The sequence below is a fragment of the Camponotus vicinus genome, unplaced genomic scaffold (assembly GCF_025532165.1).
Source record: "Camponotus vicinus isolate PSW18456_S1 unplaced genomic scaffold, iyCamVici1.0 SCAF_4, whole genome shotgun sequence".
Taxonomy (NCBI): domain Eukaryota; kingdom Metazoa; phylum Arthropoda; class Insecta; order Hymenoptera; family Formicidae; genus Camponotus; species Camponotus vicinus.
Window position 1 is genome coordinate 5395830 of NW_028141976.1, and position 27730 is coordinate 5423559.

The 27730-nt window shown below is 31.4% G+C and overlaps 1 protein-coding gene and 1 long non-coding RNA gene across 3 annotated transcripts in view; one reads left to right on the forward strand and one right to left on the reverse strand.

The window, feature by feature from the left end:
• Positions 1-11686: 11686 nt before the first annotated feature.
• Positions 11687-27224, reverse strand: LOC145969914 (uncharacterized). The gene is made up of 7 exons (XM_083096246.1): positions 26644-27224; positions 26155-26259; positions 25879-26085; positions 25236-25408; positions 23243-23395; positions 16237-16320; positions 11687-11901 (listed from the first exon to the last, which is right to left on the reverse strand). Exons 4-7 carry the CDS (start codon positions 25330-25332, stop codon positions 11687-11689), a joined length of 549 nt encoding a protein of 182 aa, XP_082952372.1. The 5' UTR covers positions 25333-25408; positions 25879-26085; positions 26155-26259; positions 26644-27224.
• LOC145970776 (uncharacterized) overlaps positions 26395-27730 on the forward strand; it is a 48711-nt gene continuing 47375 nt past the window's right edge. For both annotated transcript variants that reach the window (XR_014438604.1, XR_014438603.1), the window contains exons 1-2: positions 26395-26550; positions 26676-27114. This is a non-coding gene — a long non-coding RNA (uncharacterized LOC145970776). The remainder of the gene's footprint in view (positions 26551-26675; positions 27115-27730) is intronic.

Sequence of the window (27730 nt, forward strand, 5' to 3'; positions counted from 1 at the left end):
ACATTAGTATTCAAATAAATAACAAATACGTTCGTTGGTATATTACTATAAAAAAAAAAAAAAACAGATCGCAATCTACTGTATCGATATCATTGGTTGAAAAACAAGCAACAATCGACACGGCGTGTTGTGTTTTGTTTTGTTTTTTTTTTCTTCGAGCAGACGCATTGTCGTTCAGTAAGTCTATTGTCTAAGTTGTAATGACACCTCCGCCAAAATGCTGCAATCCTTTCCAAAAGAAAGGTCACAAGTGCTACCGGATAAATTTAGTGTTTTTGACAAGTGCATGTGACGAAAAATTTCGCAATTGGCAAGGTCAGTACATTTGCCAATCATGTAGAACGCAGCTATATAAGAAAAAAGATCATTTAATAACAGTAAGTAATGTCGCGGAAAAACGAATGGATAAGACTACAGAAGAAGTAGATACGCAAGAGAAAGAAGAAGATATGGATATTGATGTATCGTCCAAGGATCCAGATTATAAGTGTCAAAAAATAGATAAAGAAATAAAACGAATAAAATTAGTTTCCGTTTTAGAAAAAGCTGTCATGGAATCACCTGACGGCAAATTAGATTTTAATTTGTTAGAAAATAATGAAGAGTTTATTCGTAAATCAATTATCAGTCCGAATTCAAGTTTAAATAATGAAGAAAATCATGATAACTGGATCGCGGATTTAAAATCAGCATTATTACAAGCAGCTAATCGAAAAGAGAAAATTTTTTTACTTACAACCATGCCGGTCGAATGGTCTATTCGGAAAACCGCGAAAGAATTTTCAGTGAGCAAACACGTGGTGATAATGGCTCGAAAATTGAAGAAAGAAAATGGTTACGGTACTTATCCCGATAAAAAGAAAGGCAACTCTATGAATATAGACATAATAAATAAAGTGCGAGATTTTTTTCTTTCCGATAATGTGAGTCGAGTTATGCCAGGGATGAAAGATTATAAATCTGTTATTGTTAACGGGAAACGTCGTCATGAAACGGTAATTTAAAATAGAAAATATTATCAACAAATTTATCAATTATTCAATATTATTATAAAAACATTAATTTTGATTTTGATTGTAAATTTACGTTTTTAAATTAAATTTCAAAATTGTTTTCAGAAACGTTTGTTGTTGGGAAATCTATCAGAGTTGCATGCTGATTTTTTAAACAATTGTCCCGATTTAAAAATTTCTTTGTCAGTATTCAGAACATTGAGGCCACCTCAATGTATACTAGCTGGTCCCAAAAGTACGCACAACGTCTGCGTCTGCAAAACACACGGAAATATTAGACTAAAATTAAGAGGTCTTCAACATGAATTCGATAGGAAAAAAATCACTTTTGGGACAGACTATAAGCAGTACCTTAACGATATTATTTGTTCAGTCTCAAATGCAAATTGTTTCTTGGGAAATTGTAAAAACTGCCCTGGTTTTGATAGAATTATGAAAGAACTACAGTCGATTTTTAAAAAATATGCTATTTCAGAAATAACGTATAATCAGTGGCTCACGACTGACAGGTAATCGTATTCATTTCGTTTTTTCAGTATATCGAAATTTTTATGTTTTGTTTACAATCAAAATTTTGTTTCTAGATGTCAGCTTCTTAGTCAAACAGAAAATCAAAATATTTTTTTGAAAAATCTCAGTACAGATTTATCGATTCTTTTAAAACATGATTTTATTGCGAAATCTCAAGGAAAATATTTACAAGAATTGAAAGACTCGATAGGTGACGGTGAATTCATAGTTACTTTAGATTTTTCAGAAAATTATTCTTTCCATGTCCAAGATGCGATACAATCGCAGCACTGGTCAAAAGACCAAGCCACATTACATGTATATGTAATATATTACAAAAAAAATGGTGTAAAACAACATGTTAACTTCGTAGTCTTCTCTGAATATATAAATCACGATGCTGCTGGTGTACATTTGTACAATTCTAGAATGATAAGTTTTTAAAAAAAAAAATTTGGCGCGAAGAACATCAAGAAAATTATTTATTTCTCCGATGGAGCAGGCTCTCAATATAAAAACAAATATAATTTTATAAATTTATTGAATCACGAGAAGGATTTTAAAATTGAAGCCGAATGGCACTTTTTTGCGACCGCGCACGGTAAAGGGGCTTGTGACGGCATTGGTGGGTGCATTAAAAGAAATGCATATCGTGCAAGCTTACAAAATAAAAACGACAAGCAAATAACAACGACAAAAAAATTGTGCGAATGGGCAAAAAACTTTTTTAAAAAAATATTTTTTGATTTTACTTCTTTGATAGAATACGAGAAACATAAGAAAAAATTGGAAGCGCGTTTCTCCACAGCAAAAAGTATCCCAGGAACGCGACAATTTCACTGTTATAAAATAGTTAATTCAACTACTATGGAATGTAAAATTTTTTCAAAACATACCGAAAGCGTAAAAGTGAATATATAAATATAAACATGTACTTATGTATATATATGATGTATAAAACGCACACGTATTTGTTATTTATTTGAATACTAATGTTAAATAATAAACATTTTTCAAGTCACAGTTAAATAAGATTAATAATTTCAAAAGTTGCAATGATAGAAAGCGAGTCTGTAAGGTAGATAACCCGATGCGAGTCTTCTGTGACAGATATCTCGTTCGTACATTTCACATTAAAATATTCATAACTCTTATTCTATTTGGAAATACAGTAATTTTCTTTCGCGTAAATATAACTTAAAGCATAAGGAATATTATGCTTCAAAGCTTTTTTTCTAAACCTACGAGAAGTAGATTAATTTTTTAATTGTTTATTTAAAAATTAATTATTTAAAAACAAATTTTAAATTTTCATAAATTTTATTTTTTATTTCTTTTAAATTATTTTTCACGAATCTACCCTCAAAATTTCATCAAATTTCATCGAGTACTTCCGGAGATATATCAATTTGAAAAAAAAGTCGTTTATAAATTAATTTGTTTATAACATCGCCAAAAATGCGAATTTTTTGACAAAAATTTTTCTGAGTATTCTCTACACATATAGCAACGTAAGTGTGCACTAAACTGATTGGGATTCAATAGGTCCATTTTTAGTGTCCGATTTCACTAATTTTGACTCACTCATAATATAATAGAAAAAAATAATATCTATATTTACGAAGCCTTACAAAATCAAAGAAAAGAAACAGAATTAATTTTAAAAAGACTAGAAAAAGATTTTCTCCAAGAATGCATATTAAAAAATAATAATGAGCAAAAAGAATCAGAATGCCAAGAAACTGATATCAACATTAATTCAAAAGAAATAAATGTTCCTATAATAATTGAACAAGAAAATATAACAACACTGAACAACAACATATATGAAAAGATAGAAGTTGAGAAAGATTCCACGATGTTAATGATAAATGAGAAAAACAATTTAATATGCCAGGAAACTGATATCAACATTAATTCAAAAGAAATAAATGTCCCCACCGTAGTAATTGAAGAAAATATAACAACACTGAACAACAACATATATGAAAAGGTAGAAGTTGAGAAAGATTCTACGACGTTAATGATAAATGAGGGAAACAATTTAATACAAAAATTAAGAAATCAAAGGCGTATGAGAGCCAAACGCGGGTGTAATTTTTTAAGTTAATTGTGGAGCAACAAATTCGATATTGCATATTCTTCGAGCAACTAATTAGGGAAACATTTTAAGACTAAAATAATCGAAGCAACTAATTGCGTTATTATACTTTACTCTTGGTGGCAAGCCAGCACCACCACCCGTTCGAGTCGAATTTTTTAAGTTAATTGTGGAGCAACAAATTCGATATTGCATATTCTTCGAGCAACTAATTAGGGAAACATTTTAAGACTAAAATAATCGAAGCAACTAATTGCGTTAATATATTTTACTCTTGGTGGCCAGCCAGCACCACCACCCGTTCGAGTCGAATTTTTTAAGTTAATTGTGGAGCAACAAATTCGATATTGAATATTCTTCGAGCAACTAATTAGGGAAACATTTTAAGACTAAAATAATTAAAGCAACTAATTGCGTTATTATACTTTACTCTTGGTGGCAAGCCAGCACCACCACCCGTTCGAGTCGAATTTTTTAAGTTAATTGTGGAGCAACAAATTCGATATTGCATATTCTTCGAGCAACTAATTAGGGAAACATTTTAAGACTAAAATAATTGAAGCAACTAATTGCGTTATTATACTTTACTCTTGGTGGCAAGCCAGCACCACCACCCGTTCGAGTCGAATTTTTTAAGTTAATTGTGGAGCAACAAATTCGATATTGCATATTCTTCGAGCAACTAATTAGGGAAACATTTTAAGACTAAAATAATCGAAGCAACTAATTGCGTTAATATACTTTACTCTTGGTGGCAAGCCAGCACCACCACCCGTTCGAGTCGAATTTTTTAAGTTAATTGTCGAGCAACAAATTCGATATTGCATATTCTTCGAGCAACTAATTAGGGAAATATTTTAAGACTAAAATAATCGCAGCAACTAATTGCGTTAATGTACTTTACTCTTGGCGGCAAGATAACACCGCCACTCGTTTTGAATGATTTTTTTTCATTTGAATTGTAGGCAATAAATTAAGAAATGGTTTATTTTATGTAAGAAACAATTTTATGACAAACTGATATTGTTAATTACTTATTTTTAATGACTTTACGCTTATATGTATATGATGTTATATTGGTGTATTTTTTAAAATTTAATATTTTTAAAATCTATTTGCAGTATCTTTGAGCAACTAATTAGCAACAAATTCTAGTGTATTTGTTTTTTAATTTGCGACTCTCTATAAGTGTTTTTCGGAAGTGGGGGTGCTAGCTTGCCATTAAGCTAGCACCCCCACCTTTAATATGATTTTCCTGCTAATCGGTAGAAGCAACAAATTCGCGCTTATAGCAACAAATTAGCAACAAATTAGCACTTAATTATGCACTATATTCGAACTCGATTTTTCATGGTGGGGGTGCCAGGTTAATAGGGGTCATTATATATGATATTATTCAATTTACCGGATACTGTGTGGCAGCCGCCATATTGCATTCTTTCAAAGAAGGGATAAAATTACAACAAATAAAAATTATTGCGAATGCTGTAATTTATCATGAAAAATTTATCATGTCAAAACATATATTATCCTGAGGTACCTCAACAGGAGAGGGGCACAAACAATTGCGGCCTATTTTGTGTGGAATACATTCGCAATATGAATATTAATATACTTGAAGAAATATTTCAAGGAATAAAACCGAAATATAAATTCAATAATGCGGATGTGCAATTTTGCACAACAGTGCTTTAAATTAAAATATTTCTATTTAAATTTGCACAAGTTTTTATTCTTGGCACACTATATTTTATATTACTTCTTTGTTGAAAATTAACACTATTTTGTACATGGCGCCTTTTTTTTAATTTTTTTTAAAAAAGGTAAGTTTTTTTAAAGTAATTAATATACAGTATCAGTCAAAAGTTTGTATCACTTGTAGAAATAGAGAAATCGATAGCTTAATGAAGAAAAGCATATCAATATTATGAAATTATATTTTATTATTATTATTTTATACTTTAATAATGTTATGAACATGAGCGAAGGGAACATATACGAGAACTGTTTAAGAATAATCAGAACTCTGAAAAATCGACCGGCGTCTCACCTTTATCCTCGAAAATATACATTTTTTGGACATAGAAAATGTGTAAATGTATATACGCGGACAAAAAAAAGGCTTCTTTGGCAGAGCTTATGCAGGTACTATAGCAGAAATATAACTATCAGTGTGAATGATATGTGTTACACAAAAGCCTTTAAAAGCAGCAAAGTTGAATCTCAGAGTTTCGGAAAATGTGTAAATGTATATACATAAATGTTATGCATTTTTCAGGCATAATAATTGTTTAAAAAATTTCTAATTATTTTTATGATCGGAACTCTTTGGAAAGGCATTGTACATGCCCGGAACTATACAAGAACTGTTTTAGATGACTGTGGAACATCACTGTGGAAGATATAGTTTTGAAAATGTACAAAGTTTCGCATACCTGATGCTATATGCACTTGACTATACACCACTCTCTTATAAATGAGATGCGAAAACAGTATTGTCTAAATTAAGGACAGAAGCTGATACATGGGACAGAATGGTTGAAATGGCGGTGAAGTGTGAAAATACAAAGCCGAGTGCAAAGGGTAGAGAAACTGATCTGCTGATGACATTACAAGAGAACTTACAATTTGCTACGACAGAGCCGCGATTCCTATTGCAGCAATGTACAAGGATGTAACTGCGCGAAAATCTAATATAGAGATTCAATCCATATTTGACAGGATCTGCTCAATGACTAGGAAAGATACTGTGAAGATAAAGTGATGTCATTATAATTAATTTTCTTATAATTTTCATTTTATTTTTATTCATTATGACTTCTTTTTTTGCTTATTCTGCTTTTTGTTTTGCTTGGCATTTGGTTGTGGGAATGCGTGTTGCTCTGCCTGTTTTTAATTTTTTCAGATCCTGGCTTATCATCTATGTGGATTTAACATTTATTGCAAAATAAGACGCTTCATTCTCGGTTGCGAGACGGAATTTTCTTGAGCTATCATCGCCCGTTTTATTCCGAGAACATTTTGCTTTTTTCTCCATCTTTTTTACTCAGCTCCGATCTGTGTTTGGGAGCATAGGTGAGTAACATGCGGACTCGCAGGCATTGCCACAGCGAAGTTAAATTTATATTTGCGAAATTCTTTTGTCATTACTTTATGGATTATCTATTTCGATTTTAAAAATTGTCATTTCCGTTACTTAAATTTTGACTCGACGATAAACTTATGTATGTTAGCGAAAAATTTTTTCGACGACTCCGAGCGTGACATTGCATCATGATTCTTGTGTTTTTGCGGTTTTTTTGTAATACTTTTATAGCATTGAAAAGGATCCGGAGAGGATCGAAACGTCTGCGTTTATTTATATATTGATTATTGCAACTGTTTATTCTTTACTTCTATTAAACATTATTATGTGTGTATTTTAATGCATCTTTCACTTAATATAATTTTTGTGTTTTGCGTCGACCATCTACTGTGTGGTTCATTTGCCTTGTTATTACTGATTTGTTGATTCTTATCTTTGTAATCACTGTTAATTCTTATTCCTTTTGATGTCATTATGTTAATGACGTGTCAGACGGAAATCCACTAGGCGATCGAAATGCATGGTCTATGCACCATGGTCTTTGCACTAGACTACTATGGATTAGGATGACAAAAGCACCGCGGAATTTATGACTTAAGATTATATGGAAGGGAATTGGAGCATACATTGCAAAAAGGAGCACTTCATGGCACTCTAATCTCCCTAAGAGATGGACAGGGACATGTGACAGTAATCTTTAACGTGAATATTTTACAATATTGTGTTCGAACCTAACAGAGTATATTATTCGCCTAACAATCTATTTAGATCTACCTTAATATCGAGACAATGTAAACTCAAACTATATAAAACGATCGTTTGAACCATTTTGTGCTATAGCGCAGAAACATGAACAATGACAACAGCGGACAAGAATAACCTGAGAATCTTTGAAAGAAGAATATTCAGAAAAATCTTCGGCCCGATCAAAAACGAAAATAACGAATATCGCATAAGATTCAACCACGAACTTTTAGATTTTATGAAAAAACAAGATATCGTAAAATTTATAAAAGCACCAAGATTAAGACGGGCAGAATACATGGAATGTATGGGTGAGAGGGCGTCTAAAAATAAAAACGGGATATGATAGCGTGATTATTAATGTTGGGAGGAGATAGAGTCTGATTTATCAGTTATGTTAGATTATGCGCTGGATAAGTTAGAGGAAAAGATATTTTTGAATAATTCATCGGCCGGATAAACCGATGAAAGGATGCTTCGTTACAAATAAGTACAATTTTATTAATAAATTAGTATTCTTATGTAAACATGAAGAGATATTTCTAATTTATAAACAAGTGGAAAGACTCTCGAAGACATATTGCGTTGTCGTTGTCGAATTCGGTATTCGGAATTCGGTCACGGTAATCGTCAGTAGTCTGACACTTAAATTGTCTCTATATTGCAAAGACATCACTTTGTTTATACATATATTGTACAACTTTCTAGATATTATTGTGGTGAGTGTGTATTAAACTCATCGAGGAATTAATATTAATGAAGATATGAACGCATAATCAGTAATAAGGAAGACCAGCAAAATAAAATATGTATTGTAGGACCAGGAGACAATTTGAAATTAAAAGATAATGAGGAGATCACAGCTTGCTATAAATACAAATATCTGGGGGGAGTGAAAATAACCAATGACGATAGAGACCCAGAGGAAGTAAGATAAAGAATAGATCAAAGAAGAGCAGTTAAAAGATTAAACGGAATATGGTGGAATGAGCAATTATCAAGGGGAAGGAAAAGGAGGATATGCGACACAATAATCAAAAGTATCTTGATGTATCTTGATGCTGAAACATGGAAGCTTACAGAAGCAGATAAAAGAAAGATCACTGCAGTGGAAATGGACTTCGGAGATCGTGTAGGGTATCGAGCAGAGATCGAATACGAAATGAGAATCAGGGAGATGATGGGCACAGGACAAACAATAATAGAGGACATCCAAAAAAGAAACAATTAATATGGTTCGAACACGTGAAATGAATGATAGAGGAAAGATTACCAAGAGTCGCTATGGAGTGGATACCCCCTGAAAGAAGGAAACGGGGAAGACCTAGAAAACCTTGGGGAGATAACATCACAAAGGCAATGAGTGAGAGGAACTTGACGGAGGAACAGTGTCAAAACCGAGATGAGTAGAGCACATATTTTTAAATATGTTAAATTCAGAATTGCGATTAGTAAATAATAAAAATTATCAAAAAGCGATTAAAGACTAAATAGGCCTTAACTACATCAGTCACTATATGTTTTTCTAAATGTTTTGTTTCTAAAGTATTTAAACTTATTTATGTATTTAAAATTATCATCACAAATTTAAATACTGATTTAAATTAGCAGAAATCAAACAGATATATTATTCTGCGATCTTTTCCTACCACAGTTTCTACGAACACTGGGAAATAAATTCTTCTCACTTATTATTTAGTTGAGATGTGCGTTATAGAACTATTAGGTGAAACGCTCATAAAATATAGATTCTCGGGGATTTCTTACAGTTTAAAATGCAATATTTGTAATAAGTTTAAATACTATTTAGAAAAACATATAGTGATCACAGCATATTATTATTATATACGAGCGACGTACGGAATAAATATCAATGAGAATATTATTATATAAAACAAGGTATGCTGATGAAATGCAAGCAGCATTTCTGTTCTGCAAATTTTCCTCATTATCAAAATAATGGTAGATGTAAATTTACGGAGACAATTAAGGGACATGCATGAACTTGACGGTAGCAAAAAAAAATCATATTATCGTTGGACTACAATCTTTAATGATGAAACATAATATATTGAAGTATGATGCAATATTTGTGACGCCGAATTAGAAGTAATACTTTAATTTTAATGAAATTTGCGCGATACTCATCACGTACATATACCTTTCTATATTAGATCAGCGAACTAAAAAATTAAACAGTGGACGAATCCAGCAGTTATTTTAACAGATTGACCAAAAGAGCCGAGCATTACGAAAAATTGTGTTCAAAGATAAGATTAAAATATTTTGAGTTTGTCCGAGAACTTCAAAAGAAACTGAACAAACGAAAAAGTAAATAGATCTCTGTAAATGTGTACTTTGCTTTATAATTAAATATATTTTACTTTTGATTCATCTGAATAATGTTGTTATTAATGTTTGTTTTCAATTGTTTATAGTTCGTGTATTAGACAATATAAAGGTGCTTTTACAATAAAGATAAATAAGAGATGATGTAAATAAAGAAACAAAGAAAGAATTCCCATTTGACAAAATGTTTACGCCTAGAGCGTCTTAAAAAGAAGTATTCAATGAATTATCCTCTTTTTTTCAATTCACTTTCGAAGGATGTAATATTTGCGTATTTGCCTATGACTCTGGGAGACGTATACTTTACAAGGAAGACATGAAGAATTAACGAAGGATATCATACCTAGAGTGGTATGTATATATTCTTATATAATTAGCTATGTGAAATTAATACATCATATCATAATTTACACATACAAATTTACCTCCATTTCAAACATAGTCTCTTTAAAAAAGAAAAAAATTTTAAATTATTTACATACAATTTTTTATACATTTAATTATATATTATAATTTTTGTTTTTTATATATAATATTTTAAATTTGTAGGACAACTATATATATAATATTTTTATTTTTTTTATTATTTATTTCTTGATATATAATTTTAGGCAGATAAGATATTTGAAGATATTAAATATTGCGGATGGGAGTACCGCACTTTATTAAATTATTATAAAATAAATGAGACGAATCGATTCATGATTTATTCGACAAAAAAATAAAAATACCAGAAATTCGGGAGACATACTCAAAGAAAGAAACCTTATACGTAGGAAATATTAAAACAACAGATATACACAGTACAGAGGAATTATATCAATGTTTATAAATTGTGAACGAATTAAATGACCGACGGTAAATTTGTTACGTTACATTTATAATTAAGTGCAGCAAAAAGCATGAGATAGTTTTCTCTCTTTTAATAATGAAAATATGGCGAATATCAGGTTTTCTAGTCCTTGTGATAAGTGTGTAGTGATCTTTACCCTACGAAGTATTACACATCGACTTATAACAGGTTAAGTGATAATCCTCGTTATCATTATGTCGGTCAACATCAAGCGATATCAACATCATTTTACAAAAAAGCTAGCTATAAAGTATGGAGCTGAAAATGAATCAGGATGAATGATATCAGGAATGCGCCGGAAATTTTTATTTAAGATGGAGTAATGAGTTCAAGAGATAGTTATACCTGAAGTGAATGTCACAACGAAAAGACAAGAGTCGGAGAACGCACGACCAAACTTATCGTTGCTACATGACACTCGCCATTGTCTAAATAAAATATCCTACAATTTAGGCATACGAAAGCGCGTTAATTTGTCAATCCTTTTTAATTAATGTTTCAATAATTATTGTAAAAATTACAAAACGATACAGAACTTTTCTATTCAGTTTACTGCGCTTTCTCTACTCACGAACGTTAGTCCAATCTTTAACAACACTCTGTATAATTAACTGGGAAAGTGCCACTCAGAATCGTACTAGATAGAGATAAGTTATTCAAGCAGTCCAGGATTATAGTGCTATGGATAATAATAATTATAATTCTTATTCGTCTACAAAATATCATGAAAAACATTGTCTTTATGACTCGTCAATAAATCGTGATCCTGAAGACAGAATCATTTTATTTCGAGATTTACATCGAGAACTATCTCGATGTCGGTGGTCCATCTCTGCCCGACAAATGAGCACAACAACCGACATACGCGTAGGTAAAACGCGCGCAAATTAGTCACCGATCTTCAAGCTCGCGATTCCTACGCACGCGTGCGTAGCAGGGCACGAGAGTCAGACAGACGGCTCCGGATCACGTCGCAAGCGGTGCGTAGGCACGGCCGACAACAGACACACTCCATTCACTTGGCGCCACATTCATTCATAGGGCTGGAGAATGCGTCCTGGCGAACGCGAGTTGATCGTACGTCCACGATTCCGCTCTAGCGCCGCTGTCACCGTCGCAATCAGCGTCACCATTGACGTCGACCAGCCTCCGTTCAGGCCCAGTAAGATCATTCTTGCTGCCCTGATAATCCGCCTAACTTCCAGTCCGCCTATGCTCTCGCCGTGATATGAAGACAATATGCAGACTACGTACCATTGTTCCCGATAATGTAATAGTGATCATAATGAAGTTTTAATCGAACGAAAGTGACATTTATATTCTGAATTAAACAAGAGATAAAGGATTATATGACTCTAATATACATAGATTTTAAATTATTTCGTCAATGACTAAAATTCAAATATTATATCCACATTAAAGCGCAATTATCAGTTAACTTGTACATGAAATTTCACGATAATTGATCGATCCAATTGTATCATTGCAAGTACGTAAACATTTATAGATTGTATAAATCGAAAACTGATGTAATTTTACTCTCTGGCATTCTCTTGTGAGAAAAAAAATAATAAAATATTTCATTCTCGAGATAGAGCACCTGCGAGTAGGTAATAGTGATCTAAAAGAAAAAAAGGTCGCCAATGGTTGTCAGAATGTCCGGGTACGAGGTTATCCGTGTCACAGATCAACATTATTCGTTCTGAATTCCCTGTCGGTTGATCTAGGCGAATGGAAAACTGAGATACCGTGAAACCGGCAGTTGAGAGAGACAGAGAGAAAGAGAGAGAAACTTGCTTTAAAAGAGGAGACAATATGCCACTTATTCTTTACGTTCGGCAACCGGGCATACGCCCGACAAACGCGCATGATATTAAAAATCACCTTTCTTTTCGCACCTGAAAATCTATGCAAGATTAAAGTGCTCAATTATTTCGCGCCTGGACGACTATCCATTTACGAGCGCGAGCCGTCGAATAAATTATTAGCGCACGCGTGCACGCATGCATGCGCACGAAACGTTGCGTGTCACCTATGCGGATACCTATAATTTAGCGTTATAATAACTAGTTACACGCCATAGCCGCCTTCGTCGAGGCGCCGCATGCATTGTTCATCGACAGCAAAGGACAATGACATGGATGCAGGTAGAGACGAGCGAGGATGCGACGAAGATTTCTCTCGAGGAAATTTTCATCTTGAATCCTGCCCCTTCCCTGCTATACCGTACGTCCTCTTTTTACCACCTTTCCGTTCTGTAGTTTACCGTTACAAAAGCCCATCGCCCACGCGTATGCCCGGCCCCCTCCGAGTGCAATCGACTATCATCGATCCGTCCATTCACGGTGTCGATTCAGCGAGTCTATCAAGCCTTTTGATACTAAATATCACTAGAAATCTTTATGCGGCAGGTGCATGTCTGTCTTTCGAGTCATGATGAGGATAGAAGATATATAATCATGATATATTATATATAAATAATACGGGATAATACTAATTTTACATCATTATAATTTTCTATACAGTATAAAATTAATATATATTTATTTGTTCTCAAGATTTGTGACCAGGTTGAAAAAATTCTTACATGTTATAGATTTTAGTGATTTAAATTTAAAATTTTCAGAACTATACATTTTTTTAAATTTTTCTCCTGTTTTTAAGTCAAATTAATATGAGTGTTGGATGTGTAATTATAAGAAATAACTTGTGTCTATGAAGCTGGCACGACAATCTACGAATGGACAGTTCTATAAAAGTTCTATTCTTTAGAAACATTTTTACGCAGAGTTCCGACCATGTATTATTTTATAAATGATTTTTTACAATCATATTATTAATTTTTGGAATATCGATCTAAAATTGTATATACAGGCTGAACTATAGCAGAACTATCGAGAACTGTTGTCAAAAATAATAATTTTCAACGCATTTTACTACTTTAGACGGGAAGTGTCGTGCTAGGTTATTGTAAAAAATTTAGTACTATAATATATGAAAAAAAATTATTTCATAATAATTTTTGTACACAGGACAGAAATAAAATATTCAGAAATACATAAAAAAATTGGACATTACAAAATGCCGGCAACCCCGAAACTCTAAAAGCTAGGAGACTCGTGTGCTCACTGAAAGCACATTGTTTAAAAAAGCAACAAAAGAAGAAACGAACCGATAGACGATGTAAGAGAATTCTCTTCATCAATTATTACCTTATATCTTTCTCTTATCATTATCATCATCATCATCATCATCATCATCATCATCATTATTTTACTAACAAAATTATCTTTTTCCAATAATATATAAATTATTAGAAAATAATTTGTTGACTAAGTCTCTTCTGAAGGACAGAAAGCTCAATCGAGCCATAGCAAGACAGAGTCTTCGACCAGTAGCATAAATTAAAGAGTTGATTGAATTACATAACGTACCAAATGTAAGCATTATTTATATTGAGACTTAAAAAGTAGAAGTGATTGTGTGGAATGCAAATTTACTATATTTATTAATATTTATTATCTATTTTTCAGACTACGATTGACAATGCAGTGCATAACTTGGAAAAAATGTTAAAAACATTGGTTATTTCGAATAACAACCTAAGGAATGTTACTTCTATGCGTCAAGAAGTTGGTGATTTTTTGGATTTAACGAGATATTCCTTACTTCCATCTAGAGCAGACGCTGGTCTTACATTACAAAATGCCGAGCAATTCCGAAATTCAAAAACCTAGGAGTCTCGGTGTGCTTACTGAACGTACACATTGTTTAAAAAAGTTACAAAAGAAGAAACGAATCGATAGACGATGTAAGAGAATTCTTCATCAATTATTACCTTATATCTTTCTCTTCATCATCATCATCAATAAATTATTAGAAAATAATTTGTTGACTAAATCTCTTCTCAAGGACAGAAAGCTCAATCGATCCATAGCAAGACAGAGTCTTCGACTAGTAATAAAAATTAAAGAGTTGATCGAATTACATAACGTACAAAATGTAAGTATTATTTATATTGAGAATTAAAAAGTAGAAGTGATTGTATGAAATGCAAATTTATATATTTATTAATATTTATTATCTATTTTTCAGACTACGATTGACAATGCATTGCATAACTTGAAAAAAATGTTAACAACATTGGTTATTTCAAATAACAACCTAAGGAATGTTACTTCTATGCGTCAATTGAATGATCCGTTATAGCATCGTTTTTTTTTGAAGCGCAAATATATCCATATAATAATTAATAAATATTTATTGTTGTGTGACAAAATATTTATTTGCGACATTAGACAGAGTTGAATAATAATCTCTCGAGAAGTAGCCAACGAGAAACGCTAAGAAAGAATTTAATCACATGATACGTGTACGTGCTCGCGCGATATCTTCTCGATTTCACATTTCGCGTTCAGCATTTGTATCAAGGCTGACAATGAACTACCGGGATTTAGTCACTGTTAATTCTTTAGGCGAAGTATATTGTATATTATATTGATATTATATTGAGATACATCATTATCAATGCTTTTCATTGGCCAAAACTACAGTCAATATGAAGTAACGAACACACAATTTATTAAGAAATTTATTCTCAATATTTGATATAAAGATATCTGCAACGGATTCGCATTATCAACATTATAAAATTAATTTTTTAATTTAATTTATTATTAATTTATATCGAGCTCTTCAAAGATGAGCAGTCTCGAGTGAAAATTTAAAAATGCATCAATCACGCGCGGAGACATTTAATGCAAATACCCAATCTTAGGCATAGATAGATAAGTAAGGGATCCCCAGATATCATCGCATACCAGGAAAGTTACTGAGTTACTGAGAAAGCTTCGTAGCGACATTCGATCTCACCTACAATACTGGCGGCGGCGAGTATATAATACTGCTCGTTGAATGCCAGAAGGTGGCAATAATCTGCACGTGTCGCGAATAATTCGCGGACGGAAGCACGCGCGAACGAAATCTGAGAGGATATACACCATGATGCATCGCGAAGAACGCGGTGTAATGTCGGCCGCCTCTTGTAAACACATGAATTGTCCGTGACCTTCGTCGCGAGATGACATCGGCTTGACTAACATCTGGATATCGAGATATCAGTTTATCTTTTATAGCGTAGCACGGACAATCAAATATTTTGAGATAGGTTACTTTTGTGATAATTTTATTAAATAATTAATGAATTATTTAATGAATTTATTAATTGAATTAAAATATTTTGAGTAAATATTTACATATAATCAGGCTCCGCAAATGTCAATGACCTATGATATGTTATAAAAATCACCCTTTTGAGTAATCTTCAGAAGATTTAGCTTGTTTAAAAAAATTATGAACCAAGAAAAGTTAACACAGTGGGTTTCGCTGCTTATGTGGGGCTCCACTTCGGAAAGATATAACCCAGGGTATCCCCGAGATATATAAGTGAAATGAGAGTGAGGATACAGATTAAAAATTTAACAAAAGTTTTTATCATTGGAAAGAAAAGAAAAAAGAAAGAAGAAAAAAAAAATAAAAAATAAAATGCCGAGGAGGGAAGCAGCTCTGTCACTGGAAGTACGAAGGAACCCTAGGCTAAATATAGCCCAAGAACGAATAGAGATGGGCAATCCGGTAAACGATGTAACCAACAAACTATCTACGTCTGCGGAAAAAATACAAAATATTCAAATAAATTAGCAAAAGAAAAATTGTAATTTTTGTTGTAAATTTTGTGCATACCATACATTTTTAAAATTCAACTTCGTCATTTAAGGTCAAAAAGTCAAAGTTGAACAAACAACCAAACAGGAAGAATGGAAAAAAAACCCGAAATAAATACCTGAATAATGGGTAGATGAGGATCTGACGATGGAGGAGAGAAGGGTGAGGTGGAAGTTGGTAGAAAGGGCTAAGACGGAGACGGCGAGGGGGAGGGTAGTAGTGACTACGAATAGAAGGATTTGGATAGAAGGAAAGGCTTGGGGATGGGACTTGGAGAGAGAAAGATGGTACGAGGAGACAGAGGAGGAAAGTGATGAGTAGAAGGAAAGGGTGAGAGGGGAAAGAGGGTGAAGAAGGTAGGGAACGGAGAGAGGGAAGGGGAGGAGGAGGAAGGGGAGACGAGTAGGGACAAGGGGGAGAGATTAGGGATACAGGAAGAAAGGTAGGAAAAAATGGGAGAGGGGATTGAAGGGAAATGGAGGAAGTGGAGGGTGTGGAGAGGAGGAGTCGATAGCCGCTGTGATTTTATATAATTTTGTTCTGTTTGGTTTTACAGTTATTTTCGGTACAGGAGGGAAAAGGGAAAGGAGAGGATGAGAGCGGAAGGAATAGATACGAGAAAAGAAGAGAGATAGGACGGAGAAAGCAAAGGACAGGAGAAAGAGAGAAGAGGGAGAGGTGGATAGAAAGCGGACAACCACGAAAGGAAGCATAGTGTGGGAGAAGGAGGGTCAGGAGTCAGGTGGGAGGAAAAGGGGGATGTGGGAGGGAGAGCAAGGAGGGGAAGGATGCGTAGGGAGGGTGAGGGAAATTAGTATGTAATTGTCACACAAGGGCCAAGTCGGGAGAGATAAGTTGGTTTTTTGGTTTGTAAGAGGTTCGGGTACGCTCCTCGAAAAAGCGCCTTCAATCCCCAAGGGGACGAATAAAGATATACAATACCTGAATAATACATGCGGAATAATATATAAAAATTTTGTGAAAAAAATTATATATTAATTAAACAATAGGCTAAAAAAACGATAAATTGAAAGACCTTTGATGGAATGCAATAATTAGACCGTAGTTTTTTTATAAAGTTCGATAAAAGTTATTATTAGATAAAAGTTATTATATTATATAAATATATATATTTAAATCGCTTGTACATATCTTGCATAAAAAGTTACAAATTCATATAGAACCATAGAACAACTGGACTTTTCTTTCGATAAACCTATTAATGAATTAAACTGAAAATTTCATAACAGGTTCAAATTCAATAATAGATAAATAAATTTTAAAAAACAATATTACAATATTATATCATCGATTTTAAGAGCATTTATTGTGATTAAAAATTAAAATCACAATAAATGCCTTTAAAATCGACTTTAACTTAAAATACTTTTACAATTTAATATTCTGTGTATATATACATATCTTACAGTACGTAAAATATTTCGGCAACGAATTTTCAATAACATATAGATAGTAATCTATACGAACAAAATTACTTCTTTAATACAATAATACATAGTCAAATATATTTCGTGATAAAGTATAATTTATTATTTTAGATTCCTATCAATTTTTATTTAAGAGAGAGAGGGGAGGGGGACTAAATGGATAAATTATGCGAAACATGCACACGCGAAATTTATCACATTATACATTATTTATACAAATTATTACATATATTATTTATGTATTATTTATTTATTTTATTAGTTATATGTTATAAAAGTTAATCATTAATTATACGTTAAAAACGTGACGATATATCAATCAGGTAACTATAATTTTGCTAATTTTACGATAGTAATTTACAATAGATTAAAAGATTAAAGTAACTATATATTGCAATATATACTATCGTTTAATTAACAAAAATTGCAGATTAAGAAAATTTAAAGCATTGATTGAAATATATTTAATTCTAATATTGTTAGAGAAATATTATTATAATAAGCATCAATGATCGGAAGATCATAACATAATTAATTCTCTTATCTCCTTTTACATCCCCTTTTACAATTTTTACCCTGTACAATGTATACCCTGTTACAATTTTTATTCGCAGTAATGAATGACTGCGCTTCAATAAAGATTTATCGTTTCATGTCGTTTATAAAAAGTTAACTTTTAATTATTAATATTTACAGCAAATTATGTTTCGATACTAATCGTAATCGTGTTTAGTAAAAAAATTACAATATACAAAGCGTTTCACACCACTACTTTATTACTCGTGCGAATGATAACAAAGACGCAATAGCGCGCTACTGTTTATATTTTATATTGCCAAAGTCGAACATCGTGTTATTGATAATTCGTTCCGAAATATTTTACGTACTGTTAATACAGAGTAAGTAACACAGAGAAAACTTTAATTTTCAAAATTTTGAGATAATAGAACTATTAAAAAAATTATAGAAACCCTTACATGTTCTATAAAGTACCCAATTAAACATTAATATAATATATATAATATATATAAATTTTTAAAGTTTCTGCAGATGAAGTATTTTTCTTGGGAAATGAATAATTTCCTTAAATCGTTAGTTTCTTAAGAGTCCTAATGATGATTCTTAAAGCTTGACCCAATAAAATCGATTTTGAAAATATTATCACATTTTATATTTCTAGAATTGAAGTTTTTTTTATTTTAAAACAATTTTTCTTTAAATTTGACTTTTACTAAAATTCTAATAAATCGCCTCTCTCAAGAATTCTATCAAAAAGTATTAGAAAAAAACATACATGTATCTAAAGATACAACATCAAAAATAGAAATCTATAATTATATTTCAATTTATTGAAATATAATTGTAACTAATTTTCATGTTATGAAATATGAAGATTGATCTTCATATTTTTAGATTTTTATTTTTGATGTTGTATCTTTAGATACATGTATGTTTTTTTCTAATACTTTTTGATAGAAAATCATTTGAATACCATTTAGAATTCAATTTTTTTTAATTAGATTAATTTTTTTGATTTTTGACATTGAAATTACCATATTAATTACTTTAGCTTTTATAATAAATATATTTAATAGAATATATGCCACAGTCCGGGTTCCGGAAGTTATGCGTAAGCGGTTCCCGGGGCTCGGGCGCCAATGGCCAAGAATGGTCGCGAGGGGTTTTTAGTTGGTATGCTCGGCCGTTGCTATTCTGACAACCGCGAGAGCCCAACACTACTACCCTGGCCGACGTTGGCCGACCGTTAATTCGGTCAGGTCTGCCGGCTGGGATGTGCATAAGGTGCATTTTCGTAAATAAAAAAGAAAAAAAAGGAAAAAGAAACAAAGAAATGGGCATAAGAACCAGCAAAACTATTTTGATCAAAACAATGTTGATATTGAGTCCGAAGTGTAACTTCGAAAAACAGCAATATTTCAGAAAAGCCTTAAATAAAAAAAACACAAATGAACCTATAAAATATGATTTTAACTGAAGAACAATGGAATCAAATTCGAGATTTTGAGATTGGATCAAATCCACATGCAAAAGGAGATATGTAATAGTAAATCAAGTGAAACGAAAGCTAGGATAAGAAAGCAGCTTCATTTTCGTTGTTTAAATTTTGTTGAGATTTGAGTGCTTTGTTACGAAAAAAGTTTACAAATAATTGTATTTTCGTGCGGTAAAACGTAAGAGGTTATTTTCCCCATATAAAAAAGTCAACTTACAAACAATAAAAAAAAAAAAAAAGAAAAATCGAAAAGTCAAAGTGAAGTTCATTAAAAAGTTAAAAATTCATTTAAAAATATCTTTAAGTCCATGTATTTTTCATATTATCATAACTTTATTTTTAAGCTTTCGCTTTGTGCTCACAATTTCGAATACCTTGTGCATTTAAATAAAAAAAGCAAAAATTTGTAAATCTCAAAATGAGCAATTATACTTCATTATATTATACTATATTATTTTATTACTTCATTATTAATTTCATAGAAAATTGTAAAAGTAAAAAGTGTAATAACACGATCAAAGACTTAGGTAAAGGGGCATAAGGTGCATTTTCCCCTCGTAAATAAAAAAGAAAAAAAGGAAAAAGAAACAAAGAAATGGGCATAAGAACCAGCAAAACTATTTTGATCAAAACAACAATGTTGATATTATGTCCGAAGTGTAACTTTGAAAAACAGCAATATTTTAGAAAAGCCTTAAATAAAAAAAAACACAAATGAACCTATAAAATATGATTTTAACTGAAGAACAATGGAATCAAATCAAACCTGTGGGTGAGACCCATCAGCTGAAATTACAGCCAAGTGTATGAACGAACATCATAGCTTTCGCTTTGTGTGTAAAGGAAGTCATTGCGCATGTGCAAAATCACAACCAAAGTCCTGCGGCGGAAATATATGACAACGGTATATTATGCAGTATATCTTTTAGATATACTAAAAGATATACTAAAGATATACTTATGCAGTATATCTTTTAGATATACTAAAAGATATACTATATATAATACTATAGTATATCTAAATACTTTGGTATATCTAAAAGATATACTATATAATATGCCGTTGTCATATATTATTCAACGCAGAACGTTTGTAATACTTAATCACAAAAAACGTAGACGCTCATTGAAATTTACGCGAAATATGTACAAAGAAAAAATCTCTTCTAAAAAGTACAAATATTCTAATTAGCAACAATGGCACTTCAAGTATAATCGTAATGTTTAATAATAATAATAATAATAATAAAAAAATTAACATCCAAATATCTTTGGTATAAAACTCGAAACTGAAAATTTAAATTTTTCTTAAATAAATATCTTTTAGATATACTATATAATATACCGTTGTCATATATTTCCGCCGCAGGACTTTGGTTGTGATTTTGCACATGTGCAATGACTTCCTTTATTCATAGGCACGCCATTTGCAGCTGTGGAAGACAATTACACTGTTTTTTCGCTTTGTTGTGAGCTTTTAAAATGTTCAACACAATCAAACGATCTACCGATTGTGAGGTAAGGCGGAAACATAATGAGTGAAATGGTGAGGAAATGGGTTAGAAAGTTTCATGAAGGTCATGAAAATGTTCATGATGAGCCACGGAGCTGCATATATCAAATCTATAAAGTTCATTCAGATTAAAAACCTAGTCTGAAACAAATCAGATTGAACTTAAAATTTTCTAATGGGATTATCAAGCTTTCTGAAGAGGAAAAGATTTCAATAATTGAAAAGTGCTTATTCAAGAAGACAAATTGAAAACTGATTTTGGAAATCTAAGTCGATTATGGAATAATGATCGTCAATAATCGATCCAGAAATCGAGCAAATAATTAAAAGAACAAGAATTTAAAATGACAATAATACGAAGACCTGCTTTCTATGTGGAATTTGAGAATATTCAAACACAATGGACTAGAAAACTCAAAGTAGGACGGCGCCTTGAGAATAACCGAGTTACGCGGTCGCATAATTCAATAGAAACATAACCGTTTAATAAATTAAATAAATCACACGAAGCGATAGCGTAGTACGTCAAATCAACGAGAGGAGATATGTTTGCTCTTTATGTGAAATTTACAAAAAGCGATTAACTGAAGAAGTACAGGATTTTATATTATTGTCATTAGAGTCTCCCCGCACCCCCCCAATAAAGTAAATTTATTAAAATTAGTAAATTTATTAAATTTATTTAAATTCAGTAAATTTATTAAAATTAGTAAATTTATTTAAATTTAATAAATTTACTAATTTTAATAAATTTACTTTATTTTTTCTCGTCTCGGATGCATTTAGGAAGCATACTTTTAGTGTTATAAGCATGCTCTGTTCTTGTTCAACTTTTAATAAGTAACAAAGACAGAACAATGCTTTCAACATCTAAAACGACTTCCTGAACACAACCTTTGATACGCCATTCACACATGACGCGTTGTTTAAATGTCAGGAACGTGATTGTCAACACAGCGGATGCGAAACGAAAGCTCTACTCGAGAACCATAAAGCGAGAGGCAGAGGATTTTCCCATATTTTTACAAAAATTTAATATTATAATAATTATATATATATATGTAATTATTTAAAGTGAAAGGAAAGTGTCCGTTATCCAGAACACAAAGTAGAATAAGACGTAATGTTAAATTAATATGTACTATGCATATATTAATGATCGCAATAAAAAATATATATTATACGTGTATAGTATTATTCAACACAGAACGTTTGTAATACTTAATCACAAAAAACGTAGACGTTCATTGAAATTTACGCGAAATATGTACAAAGAAAAAATCTTTTCTAAAAGGTACAAATATTCTAATTAGCAACAATGGCACTTCAATCGTAATCGTATAGTATAATCGTAATGTTTAATAATAATAATAAAAAAAAAATTAAAAAAAAACAAAGAATCAACATCCAAATATCTTTGATATAAAACTCGAAACTGAAAACTCAAATTTTTCTTATTAAAAAGTTTAAATTAACTGTATTGTTATTTATGAGATATAAATGTTATTAATATATATATATAACTATAGGACTAGAGTACGCAAACAGTGTTTAAGTATTACTTGTTATCCTTTTAGAAAAATATGTAATGTGCTTAATTCTTATATGAGCAAAATTGCAAGGTTTTTTCATTTCTATATCGTCTGCAATTCACCCAAAATATTTAAGTTTTTACTCAATGCAGTATTTACTATAATAATAATATTAATTTAGATATTATTATTATATAAATAGAATTATTTATATTAATATTTATATGTTATACACAATTTCTTAAAATCTTCGAATTTCATACATGAAAGTGGATGAACGCGGATGAAAACTGGTGAATACAGATATACATATATATTATCTATAAGCATCATAGCTCTAATAAGTATGCACTCACCAGTCAGCTTTAGTAAGTATGCACTGCATAAGATGATCTGTGGCGTGTGATACCTTCCCCTCATAACAGCTGGCACATGGATCATAATCGTAGCAAGGCACTTGTATCTACGACTCCGAAAATTTCCCTTCGAACAGGAATCACAGCTTACCCCTAAAATTAATATATTAAATAAATACATATAAAAATACTGCATAAAATATATTACATATCACATATGTAAAAAATTAGTTTTAAATATTACTTAAATTATTCTTTATTTGTTATTATACACATCCAATCTTTTTTATTAACCTATTTATTTTATAAATTTATTGTCATATATAAAAATTTCTATTATTATTTTCAATAAGTAATAATAAATCAAAAATAGAGAAGATAAAATCTAATAACATAATATCATACAGAGATTTTATATTTCACTTTAAAATACTCGGTGAAAGATCTTAGTACAAATAACCAATTTTTTTTTAAATCTGCATTAAAAGATATATAATATTAGAATTTTTCTAATATTAAATATTATAAAACCTAATGTATTACAATATATTAATATTTGCAAATTGACATATTATTTTATTAATATATATTTGTTAGTGCTGCAGTAGTGAACACATAATGTATATAATAATAATAATTTTAAATTGTTTGTGAAAAAAGGCAGAATATATATAAATCAAGAGGAGAAAGATCTAATTAAGAGAAAGTTAATTGTCATACTTGTGCATAATCAATAAAATTATTTATAAATATCTTCACACACACGAGAAAAATCTTGTGGATATTTTTATAACTTTTAAATAATTGAATTTATATACAGGGTGTACTTAAATTGACGATAAATATTTTAATGATAAATTCTTTGTAACATTTTAAGAGAAAAGACGAAAATTCTAATATAAAAATGTCGAGGCTATAGTAGTTTTCAAATGGGAAGTTTAAAAATCATGAATGCCAGGGCTAGAGTTTCGCGCGCTCAAGGGTGGCAAAATGGTCAGTGGTAAAGGTGTTTCTATGACTCAGGTATCTTTGATATATACATGTAGATATGTACATTGATATTAGCTGTCACATGTCGACATATCAACATTGATATATTAAATTATTGAACAAAAACTGTTATAATTCATTATGGATAGAAATAAATTTTTAATGAAATTCTTGAATATTTTTACAATAATTTTATTAATATCAAAAGCTTCCGACTCATAGAAGCATCTTTACCACTGATCATTTTGCGCTCACGAGCGCGCGAAACCATAGCTGTCATTCGTGATCTTTAAACTTTCTCCATTTGAAACCTGTTATAGCCTCGACGTTTTCGTTTATGTATATATATATATATATATATATATGTGTGTGTGTGTGTGTGTGTGTATGCTATGTATGATTATAATAAGTGCATAGATGAGAATAACTTAATTTATATTTTATCGAATGGTATAAAATAATTGTCACATATGTCTATTCACAGTAGCAATTGAAATCTATGTATAATACTATGATAATTTATAAAATAATGCTGTATAAAACTAATAATGTATGATAAATGAGAATTCCCAAGTTACTAGTTCAATTTGATTTGATCATCTTTATATCAGAAATTATAATTATATAACAAATATAAGATAAATGTAAGATAAATTGTTCGAAAAATTTAAAGGAGGGAAAATGCATGTTTTTATTTGTGAAATTTGATAAAAATTAAAGTTTGTAAATTTCAGTATTCTTAAATTTAGATAAGAAAATTAAACAAATTTTTTTAAATTATCCTACTAAAAACTTTATTTATCAAAATTTGTCACTTTTTCATTATCTATAATTAATTGTGTCAATTAAACTTTAATATATTAAAATAATCTTTTTTTGCTAGTGTATATATATATAGTTAAAACATGTAATAATACTTGTAAAATGTTTACACTAAATATTTATTAATAAATTTTATTAATAAATTAAATATTATATTTTAAATTTGATAAGAGCACCTTACCATAGTCAGCTCTAGTGAGTATGCACTGCATAAGATGATCTGTGGAGGTAATGTGTGATATTGGCACTTTCCTCATAACTGCTGGCACGTAGATCATAATGGTAGCATACAAAGTACTTGTTGCCTGTATTTACGACCTCGAAAATTTCTCTTCAGCAGGAATCACAGCTTACCTTAAAATTAAAATATTAAATAAATATATGTGAAAATAAAATATATTACATATCACATATGTAAGGTTCCTTTAGTTTTAAATATTACATTCCTTTTAAATGTTATACTTTAATTATTCCTAATTTATTATTACACACATCTATTTTTTATTAATCTATTTTATAAAATTATTGCTATATATAAAAATTTTTATTATTATTTTCCATGGCAAGTAATAATAAATCAAAAATAAAGAAGATAAAATCTAATAAGTTATAAGAGATTTAACTTTCACTTTAAAATATTTCACCTTAAAATACTTAATGAAAGATTTTAATACAAATAACCAAACAATTTTTTTTTAATCTGCATTAAAAGATATACAATATTAAATTAATTTCTCTAATATTATAGAACCCAAAGTATTAATGTTCACAAATTCTCATATTGTTTTATTAAGATATAAAATTGTAAACGAATGCGACGTTACCTCGTTTTCTCGACATTCCATATTTCCAACAAGATCGAGATTCACCAAACTGCTAATAATTTCAATTAACGAAGAAATATTTCGACACTTTCGCGACACTTCTGAGATATTCACGAACACTTTGCGACTACAAAAGAGATGGCCGAAGACAATGGAATGCTCGAGAAACTTCCCTCTTCTTTTTCCCTCTCGGACTATCCCACGAAACTGTTCGATCGCGATCGCGAACGCTAACGTACGATATAATAATGTAATTATTATAATAATACAACGTACCTTTTTATAATTTAACGTAGAATGGATTCTTCGAGGAGCGAGCGAGCGAGCCCCTTCCTCCCTGAAGCTCTCCCCCGGAAAGGACCGATCACCTTCTCGAAAGATCTACGGAAATAAGGTGGTGCCAACATTACTAACTAGATCAAAATGAGTGACGTAATAAGATAAAAACCGCCTAGAAACGGCAACGTTCACACGTATCATCCGTCTTTGTTTAACGGTAGACAAAGAGAATGAAATCTCATGAACGTTGCGAGTGGAAATTATCTGTAATTTTTCGACTCGGCATTTATTTTTGCGACGCAATGTTTCCTCTCGATCCGTGAAACATGTGCGTAATAACTCGGGTCACGCGTTCTTTGTGAAAATGCGACACATCTTCATATTCAATGGAAGGTAGGTAAATATTGCGTCGCGAAAATAAATAACCTTAATGCCGAGTCGAATAATCCAAGATTAATTTCGTATTATTAATCTATGCAAAATTACCTGGATATATCCTTTGTACTCATGGCTCGTAGGTCGTGGACACAGGCAGGACTACAAACTACGACACGAACTGAATGAACTGGATCGCGAATTGAACGCAGGGCAAGCAACTGTGTAATAAAAAGTCAAAAGATGATAGCGCGCTTCGCGGCCGCTACAGGAACGAGTGGGGAGAAGTCAATCACTCTGAATTTAGTGGTGGATTAGAGATGTCGCGATTATCACGTTTGCGCGCTTTTTCCCGCCTCCCGCCGAGAAGTGTCCTGCGTCCTGCGTCCTGTCAAAAGTGTCGCGAATCGCGAGTGCAAAACCGTGAGCAGTTACTTTTCTCCTTATCGTATCGTATCCTATCGTTAATTACGGCAAATTGTGACTGACTTGAATCTACGAGCTGTCAAAGTGCTGTCAAAGTGCTGTCAAGGAGGGATGACTGACAACGACGATACTTTTGACTCTTGCGAACATTCGTTGGTGAGTAAATTTACTTGTTATATCTGTGATTAATCATTTGATTATCGTAATGGATTAAAGTTTGCGTGCACGTGCGAGAAATTTGCATCGGTGCTCGTCTCCCAGACGATTCCGCGAGAATTTATCCGGGCCGACATAATTTCCCTCGAAATAGCGTGGGCGATATTACGAGAATATAGCTTTGAATATCGGAAACTTGAACCTGAAGTTGGAGCCGGGATACGGCTCTCGAATGATGATGATTCACGCTTTCGAGAAGGGAAGGTGTCACTGCACGTGTACGCATAAGTGCGGTTCATTACGCCACATTGGCCCACGTGCCTCCTCGATCGTATGCAAATCAAGAAGGCCTCGAGCCATCCTTCCTCGATCTCTCTCGCGTCTCTCAATCGCGATCAAACGCGGAAATCCTTCATCGGTGAACCGTACAATATTTCAAAATTTTATAACAACAGAAATTTAATATGTCAAATAAATATTAATAAATATAATAATAGAAATTTAATATGTCAAATAAATATTAATAAATATAATAGAAATTTAATATGTCAAATAAATATTAATAAATATAATAATAGAAATTTAATATGTCAAATAAATATTAATAAATATAATA

Bases quoted from the DNA above. Each gene is read 5' to 3' on its own strand.
- LOC145969914 (XM_083096246.1), bottom strand. From the start codon at position 25,332: ATGATCTACGTGCCAGCAGTTATGAGGAAAGTGCCAATATCACACATT. The intron at 16,321-23,242 runs GTGAGTGCATAC...TTTTTTCCGCAG, and splicing joins ATACTTACTAAAGCTGACTG to ACGTAGATAGTTTGTTGGTT. The intron at 11,902-16,236 runs GTACTTCCAGTG...AATGGTACGTAG, and splicing joins ATTTAGCCTAGGGTTCCTTC to TCTGCATATTGTCTTCATAT.